Source organism: Oncorhynchus masou, chromosome 21, assembly GCF_036934945.1.
Source record: "Oncorhynchus masou masou isolate Uvic2021 chromosome 21, UVic_Omas_1.1, whole genome shotgun sequence".
Classification (NCBI taxonomy): domain Eukaryota; kingdom Metazoa; phylum Chordata; class Actinopteri; order Salmoniformes; family Salmonidae; genus Oncorhynchus; species Oncorhynchus masou.
Genome location: NC_088232.1, coordinates 245259 through 263763, shown reverse-complemented (window position 1 = coordinate 263763; position 18505 = coordinate 245259). Strand labels below are relative to the sequence as shown.

The 18505-nt window shown below is 50.4% G+C and overlaps 1 protein-coding gene across 11 annotated transcripts in view; it reads left to right on the top strand.

Annotated features, from left to right (window-relative positions):
• Positions 1–18505, top strand: part of LOC135507555 (type II inositol 3,4-bisphosphate 4-phosphatase-like) — a 369267-nt gene that overhangs the window by 255111 nt on the left and 95651 nt on the right. For all 11 annotated transcript variants that reach the window (XR_010450671.1, XM_064927063.1, XM_064927060.1 and 8 more), the window contains 3 exons: positions 423–537; positions 7495–7564; positions 15301–15448. Coding sequence is in view for 10 of the 11 variants with exons in the window: in XM_064927063.1 (XP_064783135.1) it covers positions 423–537; positions 7495–7564; positions 15301–15448 (333 nt within the window). In the remaining variant the exon portion in view is untranslated. The remainder of the gene's footprint in view (positions 1–422; positions 538–7494; positions 7565–15300; positions 15449–18505) is intronic.

Genomic DNA, 18505 nt, shown 5'->3' with positions numbered 1-18505 from the left:
CTTCTCTGTCCCATTGGCTGCTCCAGTTACACGTCTATTCTCTGTCTCATTGGCTGCTCCAGCTACACCTCTTCTCTGTCCCATTGGCTGCTCCAGTTACACGTCTATTCTCTGTCTCATTGGCTGCTCCAGCTACACCTCTTCTCTGTCCCATTGGCTGCTCCAGCTACACCTCTTCTCTGTCCCATTGGCTGCTCCAGCTACACATCTATTCTCTGTCTCATTGGCAGCTCCAGCTACACCTCTTCTCTGTCCCATTGGCTGCTCCAGCTACACCTCTTCTCTGTCCCATTGGCTGCTCCATCTACACCTCTGTTCTCTGTCCCATTGGCTGCTCCATCTACACCTCTATTCTCACTCTCGCTTCTGCCCTCTTTTCTCTCTCGTTCCCCGTAGTTGACACTCTGTCCACTCTCCCCCAGGTCTTCTGATGGTGTGCTGGCGGTGGGGACAGTGTTGGTGAGCCGTGTGAACATGGGGGAGATGGAGGAGGGGGACATGGATCACATCACGGCCGACGTGCAGCAGGCCCAGAAGGTGAGGACGTGTGTGTGTGTTTGTATGAGAGTCATTCCCCTCCAGATGTCTCAGCTAGCACTAATGCTTGCAGGATTAGTTTGTCACTGCTCAAGTGACACTGACGAGAGGGTGAGAGTGGAATAGGGACTCTTAGATACTGCATATGTTTATCATGTGTGTGTGGGAGGAGGGGGTGGAGTGTGACGAGAGGGTGAGAGTGGGATAGGGACTCTTAGATACTGCATATGTTTATCATGTGTGTGGGGGGGGGGGGGTAGAGTGTGACGAGAGGGATAGGGACTCCTAGATACTGCATATGTTTATCATGTGTGTGTGTGGGGGGGGGATAGAGTGTGACGAGAGGGTGAGAGTGGGATAGGGACTCTTAGATACTGAGTATGTTTATCATGTGTGTGTGTGGGGGGGGGGTAGAGTGTGACGAGAGGGTGAGAGTGGGATAGGGACTCTTAGATACAGCATATGTTTATCATGTGTGTGTGTGGGGGGGGGGTAGAGTGTGACGAGAGGGTGAGAGTGGGATAGGGACTCTTAGATACTGAGTATGTTTATCATGTGTGTGTGTGGGGGGGGGGGGGTAGAGTGTGACGAGAGGGTGAGAGTGGGATAGGGTCTCTTAGATACTGCATATGTTTATCATGTGTGTGTGTGGGGGGGGGTAGAGTGTGACGAGAGGGCGAGAGTGGGATAGGGACTCTTAGATACTGCATATGTTTATCATGTGTGTGGGGGGGGGTGTAGAGTGTGACGAGAGGGTGAGAGTGGGATAGGGTCTCTTAGATACTGCATATGTTTATCATGTGTGTGGGGGGGGGTGTAGAGTGTGACGAGAGGGTGAGAGTGGGATAGGGTCTCTTAGATACTGCATATGTTTATCATGTGTGTGGGGGGGGGTAGAGTGTGACGAGAGGGCGAGAGTGGGATAGGGACTCTTAGATACTGCATATGTTTATCATGTGTGTGGGGGGGGGTGTAGAGTGTGACGAGAGGGTGAGAGTGGGATAGGGTCTCTTAGATACTGCATATGTTTATCATGTGTGTGGGGGGGGGTAGAGTGTGACGAGAGGGTGAGAGTGGGATAGGGACTCTTAGATACTGCATATGTTTATCATGTGTGTGTGTGGGGGGGGTGTAGAGTGTGACGAGAGGGTGAGAGTGGGATAGGGACTCTTAGATACTGCATATGTTTATCATGTGTGTGTGGGGGGGGTGTAGAGTGTGACGAGAGGGTGAGAGTGGGATAGGGACTCTTAGATACTGCATATGTTTATCGTGTGTGTGTGTGGGGGGGATAGAGTGTGACGAGAGGGTGAGAGTGGGATAGGGACTCTTAGATACTGCATATGTTTATCATGTGTGTGTGGGGGGGGGTGTAGAGTGTGACGAGAGGGTGAGAGTGGGATAGGGACTCTTAGATACTGCATATGTTTATCATGTGTGTGTGGGGGGGGGGTGTAGAGTGTGACGAGAGGGTGAGTGTGGGATAGGGACTCTTAGATACTGCATATGTTTATCATGTGTGTGGGGGGGGGGTAGAGTGTGACGAGAGGGCGAGAGTGGGATAGGGACTCTTAGATACTGAATATGTTTATCATGTGTGTGTGGGGGGGGGTGTAGAGTGTGACGAGAGGGTGAGAGTGGGATAGGGACTCTTAGATACTGCATATGTTTATCATGTGTGTGTGTGGGGGGGGTGTAGAGTGTGACGAGAGGGTGAGACTGGGATAGGGACTCTTAGATACTGCATATGTTTATCATGTGTGTGTGTGTGGGGGGGGGTGTAGAGTGTGACGAGAGGGTGAGAGTGGGATAGGGACTCTTAGATACTGCATATGTTTATCATGTGTGTGTGGGGGGGGTAGAGTGTGACGAGAGGGCGAGGGTGGGATAGGGACTCTTAGTTACAACATATGTTTATCGTGTGTGTGTGTGGGGGGGGGGTAGAGTGTGACGAGAGGGTGAGAGTGGGATAGGGACTCTTAGATACTGCATATGTTTATCGTGTGTGTGTGTGGGGGGGGATAGAGTGTGACGAGAGGGCGAGAGTGGGATAGGGTCTCTTAGATACTGCATATGTTTATCATGTGTGTGTGTGTACGGCGTTTGCGTGTGTGTGGGGGGGAGAGAGAGCGCAAGCCAGAGAAGCCATTGGCTCAGACAGCCTGGATGCTGTGTGTGATTATGTGCACAAAGAGCATTAGAGAATTAGAGAGAGGGAGCGTCATACATCCTTCTTCTATTTGTGTGGGATAGTCGGCTAAACCCCATGGCCTTATAGCCTTCCTACGAGACTCACCTCGTCTGAGTAAATGGCATCTCCCTTGAGACCATCCCACCTACAATCAACTATGCTGATCCACCACGACATGCTACTCTGCACCATCTGAGAAACACAGGAATGAGAGGAAGAGAGAGAAAGAGAGAGAGATGGTGTCTTCTTCTGAGATCGCCAGGTACCTGAAGAGTGGTCAAACGTCCTCCCAATGGGAGGAAAAAACATAGTTTATGTGTGTACTTTACCTTCATTTGACTAGTTATTACATCCAATGGGATTATTTAGTTTAGTCTAATAATATGTGTAGCATAGAAGCACTGTACTTGCAACAAGATGTCACGGTCTGTCTTCAGTTTTCATCGTTTGTTTAGGTTTAGGCATGAATTCCGACTGGTTAAGGTTTAGTATAGTGTTAAACAGTATATGACTGCCCAGCACTGGGTTTGAACCCGCGATCCTCTGAACCTGGAGTGCACGGTTTAAGATCCTCTATCCCCATCCACAAAGCCCTAGCATGCCGCAAACCTACTTGATGGTAATAGCCATTCACACTGACCCTAGTGGATGGTATTGAAGGCATCTCCCGACATCCTGGGGTCCTGGACGAATGTGGAATACTGAAGTTGATCTGGTGTGACCTGGCTGGTAGTTGTGCACGAACGAGGAGGCAGTCAAAATGGATCTGCGTACTGTAGAAAGGATGTCTTTCTGAGAGGAGATAACATAACCTCGTAGCGTAGGGTGTTCCCTGACCCAGTCTAACTGTAGTCTGTTGACACTTCTCCTCATTGCAGCAAAATTACCTTTGCGCTCTCTCTGTGTGTGTATGTGTGTGTGTGTGCGTGCGTGTTTTACCACTGTGGGTAAGTCAGTCACAGAGAGCAGTCTTATATAATTGACTAGGGCTCTAACATGGCTGGCTGCCTCTGTGTCCTGCTCTCTTTTGATGGTGTAGTCTGGGTGGACAATTTCTCTTGTTACCACAGAAATTTTTGTATTGTTTTTTCAGTTAAAACTGTAAGAAGAGTTTAATACAACTTGAATTCACGATACAACTGTGCTGCTGCCAGCAACATTCGCGGTCTCAAGCTGCGTCCCTCTTCGATGGCTCAGCGTTGCACCTGTACTACCATTACTCTACCTCAATCCCACTTCGCAAAGTTAGCAGTTCCTTCTCATTTACCTTCTTAATGTATTGGCCTACAGGACTCCACCGTTGTCACTTGCCTTTCTCTGCCACTGCAATGATGTGGTGGTAGAGAGTTGGCTCCAAAATAATAGATTGCATTTCTGAGTGTCAAGATCCCTAAAGTTCTGTATTCTGAGTGTCAAGATCCCTAAAGTTCTGTATTCTGAGTGTCAAGACTCCTAAGATTCAGTATTTCTGGAAGGGAGGAGACTTAATTGCCATACTTCCGAGAACACAAACACTGGCATCTTTCATAGCGTGCTAGCGAGGGACGGAGAGTGAGGGGAGGGCGAGGGACGGAGAGCGAGGGGAGGGCGAGGGGAGGGCGAGGGGAGGGCGAGGGACGGAGAGCGAGGGGAGGGCGAGGGAGGGCGAGGGACGGAGAGCGAGGGGAGGGCGAGGGGAGGGCGAGGGACGGAGAGCAAGGGAGGGCGAGTGAAGGGCGAGGGGAAGGCGAGGGACGGAGAGCGAGGGAGGGGGAGGGCGAGGGACGGAGAGCGAGGGAGGGCGAGGGGAGGGCGATAAACGGAGAGCGAGGGAGGGCGAGGGACGGAGAGCGAGGAGAGGGCGAGGGGAGAGCGAGGGAGGGCGAGGGACGGAGAGCGAGGGAGGGCGAGGGACGGAGAGCGAGGGAGGGCGAGGGGAGAGCGAGGGAGGGCGAGGGGAGAGCGGGAGGGCGAGGGACGGAGAGCGAGGGAGGGCGAGGGACGGAGAGCGAGGGAGGGCGAGGGACGGAGAGCGAGGGAGGGCGAGGGACGGAGGGCGAGGAGGGCGAGGGACGGAGAGCGAGGGGAGGGCGAGGGGAGGGCGGGGGGGGGGGCGAGGGACGGAGAGCGAGGTGAGGGCGAGGGGAGGGCGAGGGACGGAGAGCGAGGGGAGGGCGAGGGGAGGGCGAGTGAGGGGAGGGCGAAGGGAGGGCGAGGTACGGAGAGCGAGGGGAGGGCGAAAAAACGGGGAGATTTGAGTCTCACGCCTCAACGCTCTTATTTGTTGCTGAAATTGACCCACTATGCTGTTTACTTTCTCCATTTGCGTTTTTAAAAAAGCATTTGTTTTTCAGTTAGGGATTTTAGTTAACGTTAAGGATCCCAATTTAGTTTAAATGTTAGATGTTCACACCCTAACACTATGCATGATTATGTGATTCATAGATGCCACTGAATGGAAGTGTTACTGAATGTAAGTATGGAAGTGCAACACACAAAAATGGATTATCATGTGGAGTTTCACCGAAAGTCGCAATCTCCTGCACAGTTCATCTGACATGAACAGAGCCACATCCTCGCGAATGGATTTTCACCCCTGCTATATTCCACTGACGTGAAGAAAGCTACCTTGTTTCTCTACATTCCCCTGATGTGAAGAAAGCTACCTTGTTTCTCTACATTCCCCTGATGTGAAGAAAACTACCTTGTTTCTCTATATTCCCCTGATGTATATGAAGCGACCTTGTTTCACTATATTCCCCTGATGTATATGAAGCGACCTTGTTTCACTATATTCCCCTGACGTGAATGAAGCTACCTTGTTTCACTATATTCCCCTGATGTGAAGAAAGCGACCTTGTTTCACTCTGTTCCCCTGATGTGAAGAAAGCGACCTTGTTTCACTATGTTCCCCTGACGTGAAGAAAGCTACCTTGTTTACCTTGTTTCACTATGTTCCCCTGACGTGAAGAAAGCGACCTTGTTTCACTATGTTACCCTGACGTGAAGAAAGCGACCTTGTTTCACTATATTCCCCTGACGTGAATGAAGCTACCTTGTTTCACTATATTCCCCTGATGTGAAGAAAGCGACCTTGTTTCACTCTGTTCCCCTGATGTGAAGAAAGCGACCTTGTTTCACTATGTTCCCCTGACGTGAAGAAAGCTACCTTGTTTCACTATGTTCCCCTGACGTGAAGAAAGCGACCTTGTTTCACTATGTTACCCTGACGTGAAGAAAGCTACCTTGTTTCACTATGTTCCCCTGATGTGAAGAAAGCGACCTTGTTTCACTATGTTCCCCTGATGTGAAGAAAGCGACCTTGTTTCACTATGTTCCCCTGATGTGAAGAAAGCTACCTTGTTTCACTATGTTCCCCTGACGTGAAGAAAGCTACCTTGTTTCACTATGTTCCCCTGACGTGAAGAAAGCTACCTTGTTTCACTATGTTCCCCTGATGTGAAGAAAGCGACCTTGTTTCACTATGTTCCCCTGACGTGAAGAACGCTACCTTGTTTCACTATGTTCCCCTGACGTGAAGAAAGCTACCTTGTTTCACTATGTTCCCCTGACGTGAAGAAAGCGACCTTGTTTCACTATGTTCCCCTGACGTGAAGAAAGCTACCTTGTATCACTATGTTCCCCTGACGTGAAGAAAGCTACCTTGTTTCACTATGTTCCCCTGACGTGAAGAAAGCTACCTTGTTTCACTATGTTCCCCTGACGTGAAGAAAGCGACCTTGTTTCACTATGTTCCCCTGACGTGAAGAAAGCTACCTTGTTTCACTATGTTCCCCTGATGTGAAGAAAGCGACCTTGTTTCACTATGTTCCCCTGACGTGAAGAAAGCGACCTTGTTTCACTATGTTCACCTGACGTGAAGAAAGCTACCTTGTTTCACTATGTTACCCTGACTTGAAGAAAGCTACCTTGTTTCACTATGTTCCCCTGACGTGAATGAAGCTACCTTGTTTCACTATGTTCCCCTGACGTGAAGAAAGCTACCTCGTTTCACTATGTTCCCCTGATGTGAAGAAAGCGACCTTGTTTCACTCTGTTCCCCTGACGTGAAGAAAGCGACCTTGTTTCACTATGTTCCCCTGATGTGAAGAAAGCTACCTTATTTCACTATGTTCCCCTGACGTGAAGAAAGCTACCTTGTTTCACTCTGTTCCCCTGATGTGAAGAGAGCGACCTTGTTTCACTATATTCCCCTGATGTAAATGAAGCTACCTTGTTTTGCTAAATTCCAATTTTTTCGCAAAAGTAGCAGTCCTCGTAGTTGATACCTGCTAAAGTGTATTTCTGATGGTTTGTCAGCCTCGATGCCACTGACAGAGAGGCCTGAAAACTGTTGGTTGTCACTGGCACTTTGATGTCTTATCCCGCACGCATCATCAAAAAGGGACATTCAGCAGCTGTGATGGGAAGATACTCATTATCAAAGGGGACGGTGACAAACACATGGAGCGTTCTTGAATGACGGAGGGTTGGTGTGTCTGTCTGTCTGTCTGTCTGTCTGTCTGTCTGTCTGTCTGTCTGTCCACATATGTGTTCAGCTTCACCTGTCATTTACCTCCTGCTGTCCCAAAAAACACTGAGCTTAATTAAAATGTATTTAAAGAGCAAGACATGCTGAACCAAGAACATGTCAAGCTAGACGTGGCCACCCCGCTGCTCAGAGAAAAGCAGAGTTCAATGTACATTCATATGTGTGTGTTTGATGGTAGAGATTTGACATGTACATGTAAACATCAAACATCTCTCTCTCTCTCTTCTTTCCACAGTGCACCTTAGTTTGTGAGTCATCACAGGGAACCCAGAACGACAAAGATAATAGCCCCCTGACGGGTGCTGGTAAGTTCAACTACGCTTGTTCCTTCTACCTTTAAACACCTATAATTTAACTGCTGACGTCCATCGTCATGGCAACCCTGTAATCAGTGGGAAGAGCTTTAAGGCTAATTTCATCCCCTCTAATTTGATCCCTCTTCCTCCCCCTGTCTAACCAATCACCCCAATCTCTCCTAGTGAAATTAGTTTATTACTGAAAAGATTTATCTCAAGTTTTTTTGGCATTTTCCCTTAAAAAAACCTATTACACCCCTGTAATTACCATGACCTAGTGTTGCCCCCAAAAGCAGCTTGAAATTGACATAGTGTAATCAAGTGATACATTAAGTTAACCCCCATATACTCATTGGAAAGTGCGCCGCCCTTGACCAACCTTCTCCCGCCAAAGAGAGTTGAAGTCTCAATGGGGCTTCCCAGTTGGATTAAAGAACTCATGTTATTCATTCTCAGATCAAAACGGGAAGCCTTGGTTTAAGTAAGTAAAGGGAGGGACAGCCAGTTGACAGTGGAAAAGGTGTGGCTCTAATGGAATTCACCCCGTTGTAACCTTTTATTCATTATCTACAGAACCATACCAGTGTCTCCGATGACATCATAGTGGGACCTTTTCTTCTTTTCTATTTGACTACCAAATGTAGAAAATGCCTTTTTCAAACATCTAGACACTGGTATGGGTGCAGGACAGGACTAATATGATGTACAATAAAATGTATATAAAATGGTGAAGTGCCCCTTTAAAGCAGGTAATTATATCCCCAGACAAGGTGAAAGTCCGCCTGCCTCCCTTGGCTGCTCCAGTCCTGGTTCTGTATCTGTTCTGTGTGGACTGGCTGGAGAGGCAGACAAGCGGAAGCGGCGCCACGTCGATCCTGTGATACCAATTAAGGGAGAAGCCCCCGAATGGCGCAACACACTTCGCTTGTTACTCGATCACTGGGAGCGGGGAGAATCGAGCAGAAACACCAGGAGTGAGAAAAAAGAGAGAGGGAACGAGGGAGGAGGAGAAGGAGAGACTTGAGAAGGTCACTGGTCCCTGCGGTGTTGGGAATATAAAGCCCTTCCTTCCCTTTCTCATCACTCGTTCCTCTCCAGAGGGGAAAAGAAACCCTTCTGAGTCTCCAACTCCTCCTCTTCTATGCTTTCTTTTTTTCTTTCCCTTCCTCATTATCGTATCCCGGTACATTCTAGAAAGTCTTATCTTCGTCTTTTTCTCTGTCTCTATTTCCGTCCTCAGCGTGTGTTGGTATGACTTTCATTACAGCTCTGTTCTCTATACCCGTCGTCATTGTCACTATCTGTCGCAATTAGCTAGCGAGAGGCAGACACCAGGGGGCTGTGCCACCCACCTTCCTGCGCGGGGTGGGTTGCAGGAAGGCGGGTGGCACAGCTGCGTCCCATCACTATAACACGCTCCCCGCAGACTTAGAGAGATTGACTAATGCAATTTAGCCATTCACTTGTATTACCTTTCAGAGGGGGGAGAGCGGAGAAGGATGCGCACACACACACATGCACACAAACACACACACAATACACACACACAGGAGGGGGGGGGCGCCCGGGGAAGAAGTAATTTCCTTAAGAGGTGTGTGGGGAGGAGGAAGGAGCAATCTGATTGGCCTTCAGATTAGCGTGGCGGCGGGGAGAGGTCAGAGGTTCATCTGCTCCTTCGACCGTGTCCGCTGCAAGGAGGAAGTACCAGTCATCCCTTCATCTCTCTCTCAATCTGTCCCTCTCACCTCTCCCTCTCTCTTTTTAACTCTGACTTACTCTTTGAAATGCCCTCTAGAATCCTGTCCCTCTCCACACTGCAGCAGCAACAGTGTCATTTAGTAATCCAAGATCAAGCTCTCCATTTCAAATCATAGCTGTACTTTTTCATTTGATATAATCATTAATATAATGATATAATAAAAAGCTTAAAGGACCCACCTCAGAGGAAATTTCTGCGCCTATTTCGAGTAATTCCTGTCCTAGAAAGAAAAACCTTGTTTTAGGCTCCACCTCGAAGGCTGACGCAGGCTGCTAATACATATTCAGGAATTGGGGGTGGGAACGTTGTGGTGATTTCCAGGTGTAGCAGAGAAATGACAACAAATAGGCCACTGACTGAAGCTGTCAGTGTAATTAGCTAGCATGCTAAGCTAACCTTAGCCAGTGAATGAAAGTTGTGAAAAAAGTTCTACTGGTGTGGGAGTTTAACCCTTTCTTATTTTTTCACTTTTCACACTATTGTGTTGATTGCCGACCTCAGCCATATTCTACCAGATTTTTCACATGGTCCTCTCTAGCCTGGTTCCAGTAACTAGGGTGGATGGGCTTGGCTCTAGTCTGTCCTAGCCAACCTTCCAGGGGCCTGATTCCTACATCTCTGACTGTCCTTGACACTGAACTGAACACCACATTACTTCCCACCCCAGAGCCTCTAGTAAAAGTCACCTCTGACACATTATCCGCCAATTAGAAGCTCTCTCCACTGCCACACCGCCCCTCGTTGTGCCCGAACATCACAAGGTTGTCACTACATTCTCCAACGCTCTGTTGCCTTCTGTATGGGACATGGGACCCAGAATAACCAGGACAAAGTGCTCAGAATAAGGACCTGACATTGAAAAGGGATGAGGGCCAGTCTCTGTATTGTATTCGCACCTTGGAAAGTAAATGGATGGCAAATGGGTGCATATGGTAACGGGGCCTCCTCTCCCCTTTTCTCTCCCCTCCTCCCCCCTCCTCTCCTCTCCCCTTTTCTCTCCCCTCCTCCCCTCCTCCCCCTCCCCTCCCCCTCCTCTCCCCTTCCCCCTCCCTCCTCTCCTCTCCCCTTTTCTCTCCCCTTTTCTCTCCCCTCCTCTCCTCTCCCCTTTTCTCTCCCCTCCTCTCCTCTCCCCTTTTCTCTCCCCCTCCTCTCCTCTCCCCTTTTCTCTCCCCTCCTCCCCCCTCCTCTCCTCTCCACTTTTCTCTCCCCCTACTCCTCCCTCCCTCTCCTCTCCCCTTTTCTCTCCCCTCCTCTCCCCTATTCTCTCCCCTCCTCCCCCTCCTCTCCCCTCTCCCCTCCCCCTCCTCTCCTCTCCCCTTTTCTCTCCCCTCCTCTCCTCTCCCCTTTTCTCTCCCCCTCCTCTCCTCTCCCCTTTTCTCTCCCCTCCTCCCCCCTCCTCTCCTCTCCCCATTTCTCTCCCCTACTCCCCCTCCTCTCCCTCTCCCTTTTCTCTCCACTTTTCTCTCCCCTCCTCCCCCCTCCTCTCCTCTCCCCATTTCTCTCCCCTCCTCCCCCTCCTCTCCTCTCCCCTTTTCTCTCCCCCTCCTCCCCTCTCCTCTCCCCTTTTCTCTTTCCCCTCCCCTCCTCTCCTCTCCCCTTTCTCTCCCCTCCTCTTCTCTCCCCTTTTCTCTCCCCTTCCCTCCCCTCCTCTCCTCTCCCCTTTTCTCTCCCCTCCTCCCCCCTCCTCTCCTCTCCTCTTTTCTCTCCGCTCCTCTCCCCTTTTCTCTCCCCTCCTCCCCCTCCTCTCCTCTCCCCTTTTCTCCCCTCCTCCCCCTCCTCTCACCTATTCTCTCCCCTCCTCCCCTTCCTCTCCTCTCCCCCTCCCCCTCCTCTCCTCTCCCTTTTCTCTCCCCTCCTCTCCTCTCCCCTTTCTCTCCCCTCCTCTCCTCTCCCCATTTCTCTCCCCCTACTCCCCCTCCTCTCCTCTCCTCTCCCCCTTTTCTCCCCACTTTTCTCTCCCCTCCTCCCCCTCCTCTCCTCTCCCCATTTCTCTCCCCTCATCCCCCTCCTCTCCTCTCCACTTTTCTCTCCCCCCTCCTCTTTTCTCTCCCCTCCTCTCCTTTCCCTTTTCTCTCCCCTCCTCCCCCTCCCTCTCCTCTCCCTTTTCTCTCCTCTCCCTCCCCCTCCTCTCCTCTCCCCTTTTCTCTCCCCCTCCTCCCCCATCCTCTCCTCTCCCCTTTCTTTCCCCTCCTCCCCTCTCCTCTCCCCTTTTCTCTTCCCCCTCCCTCCTCCTCTCCTCGCCCCTTTTCTCTCCCCTCCTCTCCTCTCCCCTTTTCTCTCCCCTCCTCCCCCTCCTCTCCTCTCCCCTTTTCTCTCCCCCCTCCCCCCCTCCTCTCCTCTCCCTTTTCTCTCCTCTCCTCTCCCTTTTTCTCTCCCCCTTCTCCCCCCCCCTCTCCTCTCCCCTTTTCTCTCCCCTCCTCCCCTCCTCTCCCCTATTCTCTCCCCTCCTCCCCTCCTCTCCTCTCCTCCCCCTCCCCCTCCTCTCTCCTCTCCCCTTTTCTCCCCCTCCTCCCCCTATTCTCTCCCCTCCTCCCCCTCCTCTCCCCTATTCTCTCCCCCCTCCTCTCCCTCTCCCTCCCCCTCCTCTCCTCTCCCCTTTTCTCTCCCCTCCTCTCCTCTCCTCTCCCCTTTTCTCTCCCCTCCTCCCCCCTCCTCTCCTCTCCCCTTTTCTCTCCTCTCCTCTCCCCTTTTCTCTCCCCTCCTCCCCCCTCCTCTCCTCTCCCCTTTTCTCTCCCCCCCTCCTCCCCTCCTCTCCCCTATTCTCTCCCCCTCCTCCCCCTCCTCTCCTCTCCCCCTCCCCCCTCCTCTCCTCTCCCTTTTCTCTCCCCCTCCTCTCCTCTCCCTTTTCTCTCCCCTCCTCTCCCTCTCCCCATTTCTCTCCCCTACTCCCCCCTCCTCTCCTCTCCCCTTTTCTCTCCACTTTTCTCTCCCCTCCTCCCCCTCCTCTCCTCTCCCCATTTCTCTCCCCCCCTCCCCCCTCCTCTTTTCTCTCCCCTCCTCTCCTTTCCCCTTTTCTCTCCCCTCCTCCCCCTCCTCTCCTCTCCCCTTTTCTCTCCTCTCCTCCCCCCTCCTCTCCTCTCCCCTTTTCTCTCCCCTCCTCCCCATCCTCTCCTCTCCCCTTTCTTTCCCCTCCTCCCCTCTCCTCTCCCCTTTTCTCTTCCCCCTCCCTCCTCCTCTCCTCGCCCCTTTTCTCTCCCCTGCTCTCCTCTCCCCTTTTCTCTCCCCTCCTCCCCCCTCCTCTCCTCTCCTCCCCTTTTCTCTCCTCTCCTCTCCCCCTTTCTCTCTCCCCTCCCCCCCCCCTCCCTCTCCTCTCCCCTTTTCTCTCCCCTCCTCCCCTCCTCTCCCCTATTCTCTCCCCTCCTCCCTCTCCCTCTCCCCTCCCCCCTCCTCTCCTCTCCCCTTTTCTCTCCCCTCCTCTCCTCTCCCATTTTCTCTCCCCTCCTCTCCTCTCCCCTTTTCTCTCCCCTACTCCCCTCTCCTCTCCCCTTTTCTCCTCGACCCTTTTCTCTCCCCTACTCCCCTCTCCTCTCCCCTTTTCCCCTCGACCCTTTCTCTCTCCCCTACTCCCCCTCTCCTCTCCCCTTTTCTCTCCCCTACCCCCTCTCCTCTCCCCTTTTCTCTCCCAGCCTCCCCCCTCCTCTCCCCTATTCTCTCCTCCTCCCTCTCCCTCCTCCCCTCCCCCCTCCTCTCCTCTCCCATTTTCTCTCCCCTCCTCTCCTCTCCCCTTTTCTCTCCCCTCCTCTCCTCTCCCCTTTTCTCTCCCCTCCTCTCCTCTCCCCTTTTCTCTCCCCTACTCCCCCCTCCTCTCCTCTCCTCTCCCCTTTTCTCTCCACTTTTCTCTCCCCTCCCCTCCCCCTCCTCTCCTCTCCCCATTTCTCTCCCCTCCTCCCCCTCCTCTCCTCTCCCCTTTTCTCTCCCCCCTCCTCCCCCCTCCTCTTTTCTCCCCCTCCTCTCCTTTCCCCTTTTCTCTCCCCTCCTCCCCCTCCCTCTCCTCTCCCCTTTTCTCTCCCCCTCCTCCCCCATCCTCTCCCTCTCCCCTTTCTCTCCCCTCCTCCCTCTCCTCTCCCCTTTTCTCTTCCCCCTCCCTCCTCCTCTCCTCGCCCCTTTTCTCTCCCCCTCCTCTCCTCTTCCCTCTCCCCCTCCTCCCCCTCCTCTCCTCTTCCCTTTTCTCTCCCCCTCCTCCCCCTCCTCTCCTCTCCCCTTTTCTCTCCTCTTCTCTCCCCTTTTCTCTCCCCTCTCCCCTCCTCCCCCTCCTCTCCCGTTTCTCTCTCCCCTCCTCCCCCCTCCTCTCCTCTCCCCCTTTCTCTCCCCTACTCCCCCTCCTCTCCTCTCCCCCTTTCTCTCCCCTACTCCCCCCTCCTCTCCCCTTTTCTCCTCGACCCTTTTCTCTCCCCTACTCCCCTCTCCTCTCCCCCTTTTCTCCTCTCCCCTTTTCTCTCCCCTACTCCCCCCTCTCCTCTCCCCCTTTCTCTCCCCTACCCCCTCTCCTCTCCCCTTTTCTCTCCCAGCCTCCCCCCTCCTCTCCCCTTTTCTCTCCCCTCCTCCCCCCTCCTCTCCCATTTTCTCTCCCCTCCTCCCCCCTCCTCTCCTTTCCCCTTTTCTCTCCCCTCTCCTCCCCTCCTCTCCCTACCTCTCCCCTCCTCTCCTCCGCCCTACCTCTCCCCTCCTCTCCTCCTCTCCCTACCTCTCTCCTCCTCTCCCTTCCTCTCCCTACCTCTCCCCTCCCCTCCCCTTCCTCTCCCCTCCCCTCCTCTCATCTCCTCCCCTCCTCCCCTTCCTCACCCCTCCCCTCCTCTCCTCCCCTTCCTCTCCTCTCCTCCCCTCCTCCCCTTCCTCACCCCTCCCCTCCTCTCCTCCCCTTCCTCTCCCCTCTCCTCCTCTCCTCCCGGAGTTGGACTGACATTACCACTGTTAGTTGGTTGGTTGTAGCTTCACAAGGAAGAGGGGAAGTGATTTTATTTTTTAAAAGGGAGGAATAAGTGCTTTGGTCACACTTGTGATTCTCAACCCTCGGTGCCGTGTAGCTTTTTTGGTAGCATTACACATCTAGAAGGCTCCGTCTTCAATGGTGAAGTCTCTTCTACTACTATCGGAGCGCTGCAGCTTATTACTATTGAGTGACTTCCTTCCAGAACGCTAGCGTGGCCTCTAAGAGAAGGAGCAACGGCAGCGAACTGCGAATAGCTGTTTGAGGCGTACGGCTTTTTCCGGCTTTCTCACCCAGCGACTGCCAGCACACTGATAAGAGTATTAAAGCTGTTTTTTGGTTGCCGCATGATTGCTGCTAATAGCCACTCTAGGAAGAAAAAGGAAGAGGAGTGGAAGGGTTGAATGGGGTTTAATAGGAGAAGATGGTGAGGCAACGTTTGGGGAGTCAACCATCTTCCCTTCACTGCTCTGTCATAAACAAACCGTTCAAATGGGAATCAAATCCAATGAAGGAATTGTTTAATAATGAAAGAATCATTTAATGGGATGACCTGAGATCTCTTATATTCTTCATTTTCTAAGTCTTGGAGAGAGAGATGTGGAAAGAGCGATAGAGAGAGAGATGCAGCTCTTGGAAGATGAGGCAAACAGCAATCTTATCTATCGCAGACACTGTTATTGATTATGGGATTTCATTTGCAGCACATGCCACATGAAAATACGTTTTTTGAAGGGTTAGAGTTTTGTCTTTGGGTTTTACCTCGGTATCAAAGTTTGTTTAGAACCAAAGCACATCGTCTGTTTGATGTTTGTGAAACTTACAAATATATTTGAAGGTGTATGTGATCATTTTCAGTATGTCATGATGGTTGATACTGTATGTCTCTCTTTCTCTCTCCCCCTTCTACCTCTCTCCCTTCCTCTTCCTCCCCCTTCTCCCTCTCACCCTCTGTCTCCCCCCGCCCCTCTCTCTCTCTCACTCTCTCTCTCTCTCTCTCTACCCTCCTTCTCCCTTCCCCCTCTCCCTGTCACCCTCCACCTCCTCCCTCTCTCCCAGTCTTTAAGAACCCGGTTTGTAAGGTCTACAAGTTCCAGACGGTGGATAGTAAATGGATGCTGGTGAGAGAGCAGATGGAGGAGTGTACTCTGTCCTTCAGCATCCCCAGACAGCTCCTCCACCTCTACATCCAGGAAGACATGAGGAGGTAAGAACCCATCTAGGATCAGTTTAGCCTTTACTGAACCACTGGGAGGGACAAAGCAAAACCTGACCCTGGAACAGTATTTCATATGGGATAATGACTTGTCTTTATAAGCACAGTGATTTGTGAGAAATAAACAGCAGCTGATTGAGGATCAGTAAGACCAAATTTAACCACTGGAGGTAGACATCAACACTGACCTCAGATCAGTGCATAGGGAGACCACAGACCTAAGATCTATTGTAACAGCCTTACTCTAAGCCTAAATCTAACCACTAGGAGGTACATTGCATTCATTTGAATAGGGGCACTATAGCTCTGGGCCTGCCTACATTATCAGGCCTATTTCAGAGATGTAAATGGTTGTTCAAGAGCTATACTTAGAGCTATAGAGGATTGAATTATTCAGGTCTGTTTAACACTTCAAAAGGGGATTGTTGTACGCCTGCACACTAGTCAACCAGCAACACACACACACACAGATGTACACTTGCATACAGACACACACACACAAGCAGAGAGGGAGAGAGAGAGAGAGGGAGAGAGAGTGAGGGAGGGAGGGAGGGAGGGAGGGAGGGAGGGAGGGAGGGAGGGGGAGGGAGGGAGGGAGGGGGGAGAGAGAGAGAGAGAGAGAGAGAGAGAGAGATAGAGAAACACACCAACTCCCCCCAACACTGCATTGTTCTCAACGAAGTCCTGGAGCTTTATCGAGCTGAGAGTGGCTTTGAGGAAGATGAAGGTACTGTGTCGCTAATTGACTCTGCTCTTGATCTTGTTAGCTAATTAGTGGTCAAAGTGGCTACAAGATGATGAGGAAAAAGGGATGTGTATTGTAGATAAAATGATTCCAGATGACGTTTAAATCCCCCAGAATGTTCCTAGTGCAGTGTTAATGGGACATTATACTCAACAGACATTCAACTTTGTCAGATGTTTTCATACCTCAATAGTAGTCTGATGATTTTGACATCTGGAAACATCTGACAAAATTAGATTTGGGAGTTTAATGTCCCTTCTTTAACCACAGTTAACCCTCATTAACCGTCAGTTAACCCTCTTTAACCGTCAGTTAACCCTCATTAACCACAGTTAACCCTCATTAACTGTCAGTTAACCCTCATTAACCGTCAGTTAACCCTCATTAACCGTCAGTTAACCCTCATTAACCATCAGTTAACCCTCTTTAACCACAGTTAACCCTCATTAACCGCCAGTTAACCCTCATTAACCACAGTTAACCCTCATTAACCACAGTTAACCCTCATTAACCGTCAGTTAACCCTCTTTAACCACAGTTAACCCTCATTAACTGTCAGTTAACCCTCATTAACCGTCAGTTAACCCTCATTAACCGTCAGTTAACCCTCATTAACCACAGTTAACCCTCATTAACCGTCAGTTAACCCTCGTTAACCGTCAGTTAACCCTCATTAACCACAGTTAACCCTCATTAACCGTCAGTTAACCCTCATTAACCGTCAGTTAACCCTCTTTAACCACAGTTAACCCTCATTAACCACAGTTAACCCTCATTAACTGTCAGTTAACCCTCATTAACCACAGTTAACCCTCATTAACCGTCAGTTAACCCTCATTAACCGTCAGTTAACTCTCATTAACCCCAGTTAACCCTCATTAACCGTCAGTTAACCCTCATTAACCACAGTTAACCCTCATTAACCGTCAGTTAACCCTCATTAACCTTCAGTTAACCCTCTTTACCACAGTTAACCCTCGTTAACCGTCAGTTAACCCTATTTAACCACAGTTAACCCTCTTTAACCACAGTTAACCCTCATTAACCGTCAGTTAACCCTCTTTAACCACAATTAACCCTCATTAACCGTCAGTTAACCCTCATTAACTGTCAGTTAACCCTCATTAACTGTCAGTTAACCCTCATTAACTGTCAGTCAAACCTCATTAACCACAGTTAACCCTCATTAACCACAGTTAACCCTCATTAACCACAGTTAACCCTCATTAGCTGTCAGTTAACCCTCATTAACCACAGTTAACCCTCTTTAACCACAGTTAACCCTCATTAACCGTCAGTTAACCTTCTTTAACCACAGTTAACCCTCTTTAACCACAGTTAACCCTCATTAACCATCAGTTAACCCTCTTTAACCACAGTTAACCCTCATTAACCGTCAGTTAACCTTCTTTAACCACAGTTAACCCTCATTAACCACAGTTAACCCTCATTAACCACAGTTAACCCTCATTAGCTGTCAGTTAACCCTCATTAACCACAGTTAACCCTCTTTAACCACAGTTAACCCTCATTAACCGTCAGTTAACCTTCTTTAACCACAGTTAACCCTCTTTAACCACAGTTAACCCTCATTAACCGTCAGTTAACCTTCTTTAACCACAGTTAACCCTCTTTAACCACAGTTAACCCTCATTAACCGTCAGTTAACCCTCATTAACCATCAGCTAACCCTCATTAACCACAGTTAACCCTCATTAACCGTCAGTTAACCCTCATTAACCGTCAGTTAACCCTCTTTAACCACAGTTAACCCTCATTAACCATCAGTTAACCCTCTTTAACCACAGTTAACCCTCATTAACCGTCAGTTAACCTTCTTTAACCACAGCTAACTCTCATTAACCGTCAGTTAACCCTCTTTAACCACAGTTAACCCTCATTAACCATCAGTTAACCCTCATTAACCACAGTTAACCCTCATTAACCACAGTTAACCCTCATTAGCTGTCAGTTAACCCTCATTAACCACAGTTAACCCTCTTTAACCACAGTTAACCCTCATTAACCGTCAGTTAACCTTCTTTAACCACAGTTAACCCTCTTTAACCACAGTTAACCCTCATTAACCATCAGTTAACCCTCTTTAACCACAGTTAACCCTCATTAACCGTCAGTTAACCCTCTTTAACCACAGTTAACCCTCATTAACCACAGTTAACCCTCATTAACCACAGTTAACCCTCATTGGCTGTCAGTTAACCCTCATTAACCACAGTTAACCCTCTTTAACCACAGTTAACCCTCATTAACCGTCAGTTAACCTTCTTTAACCACAGTTAACC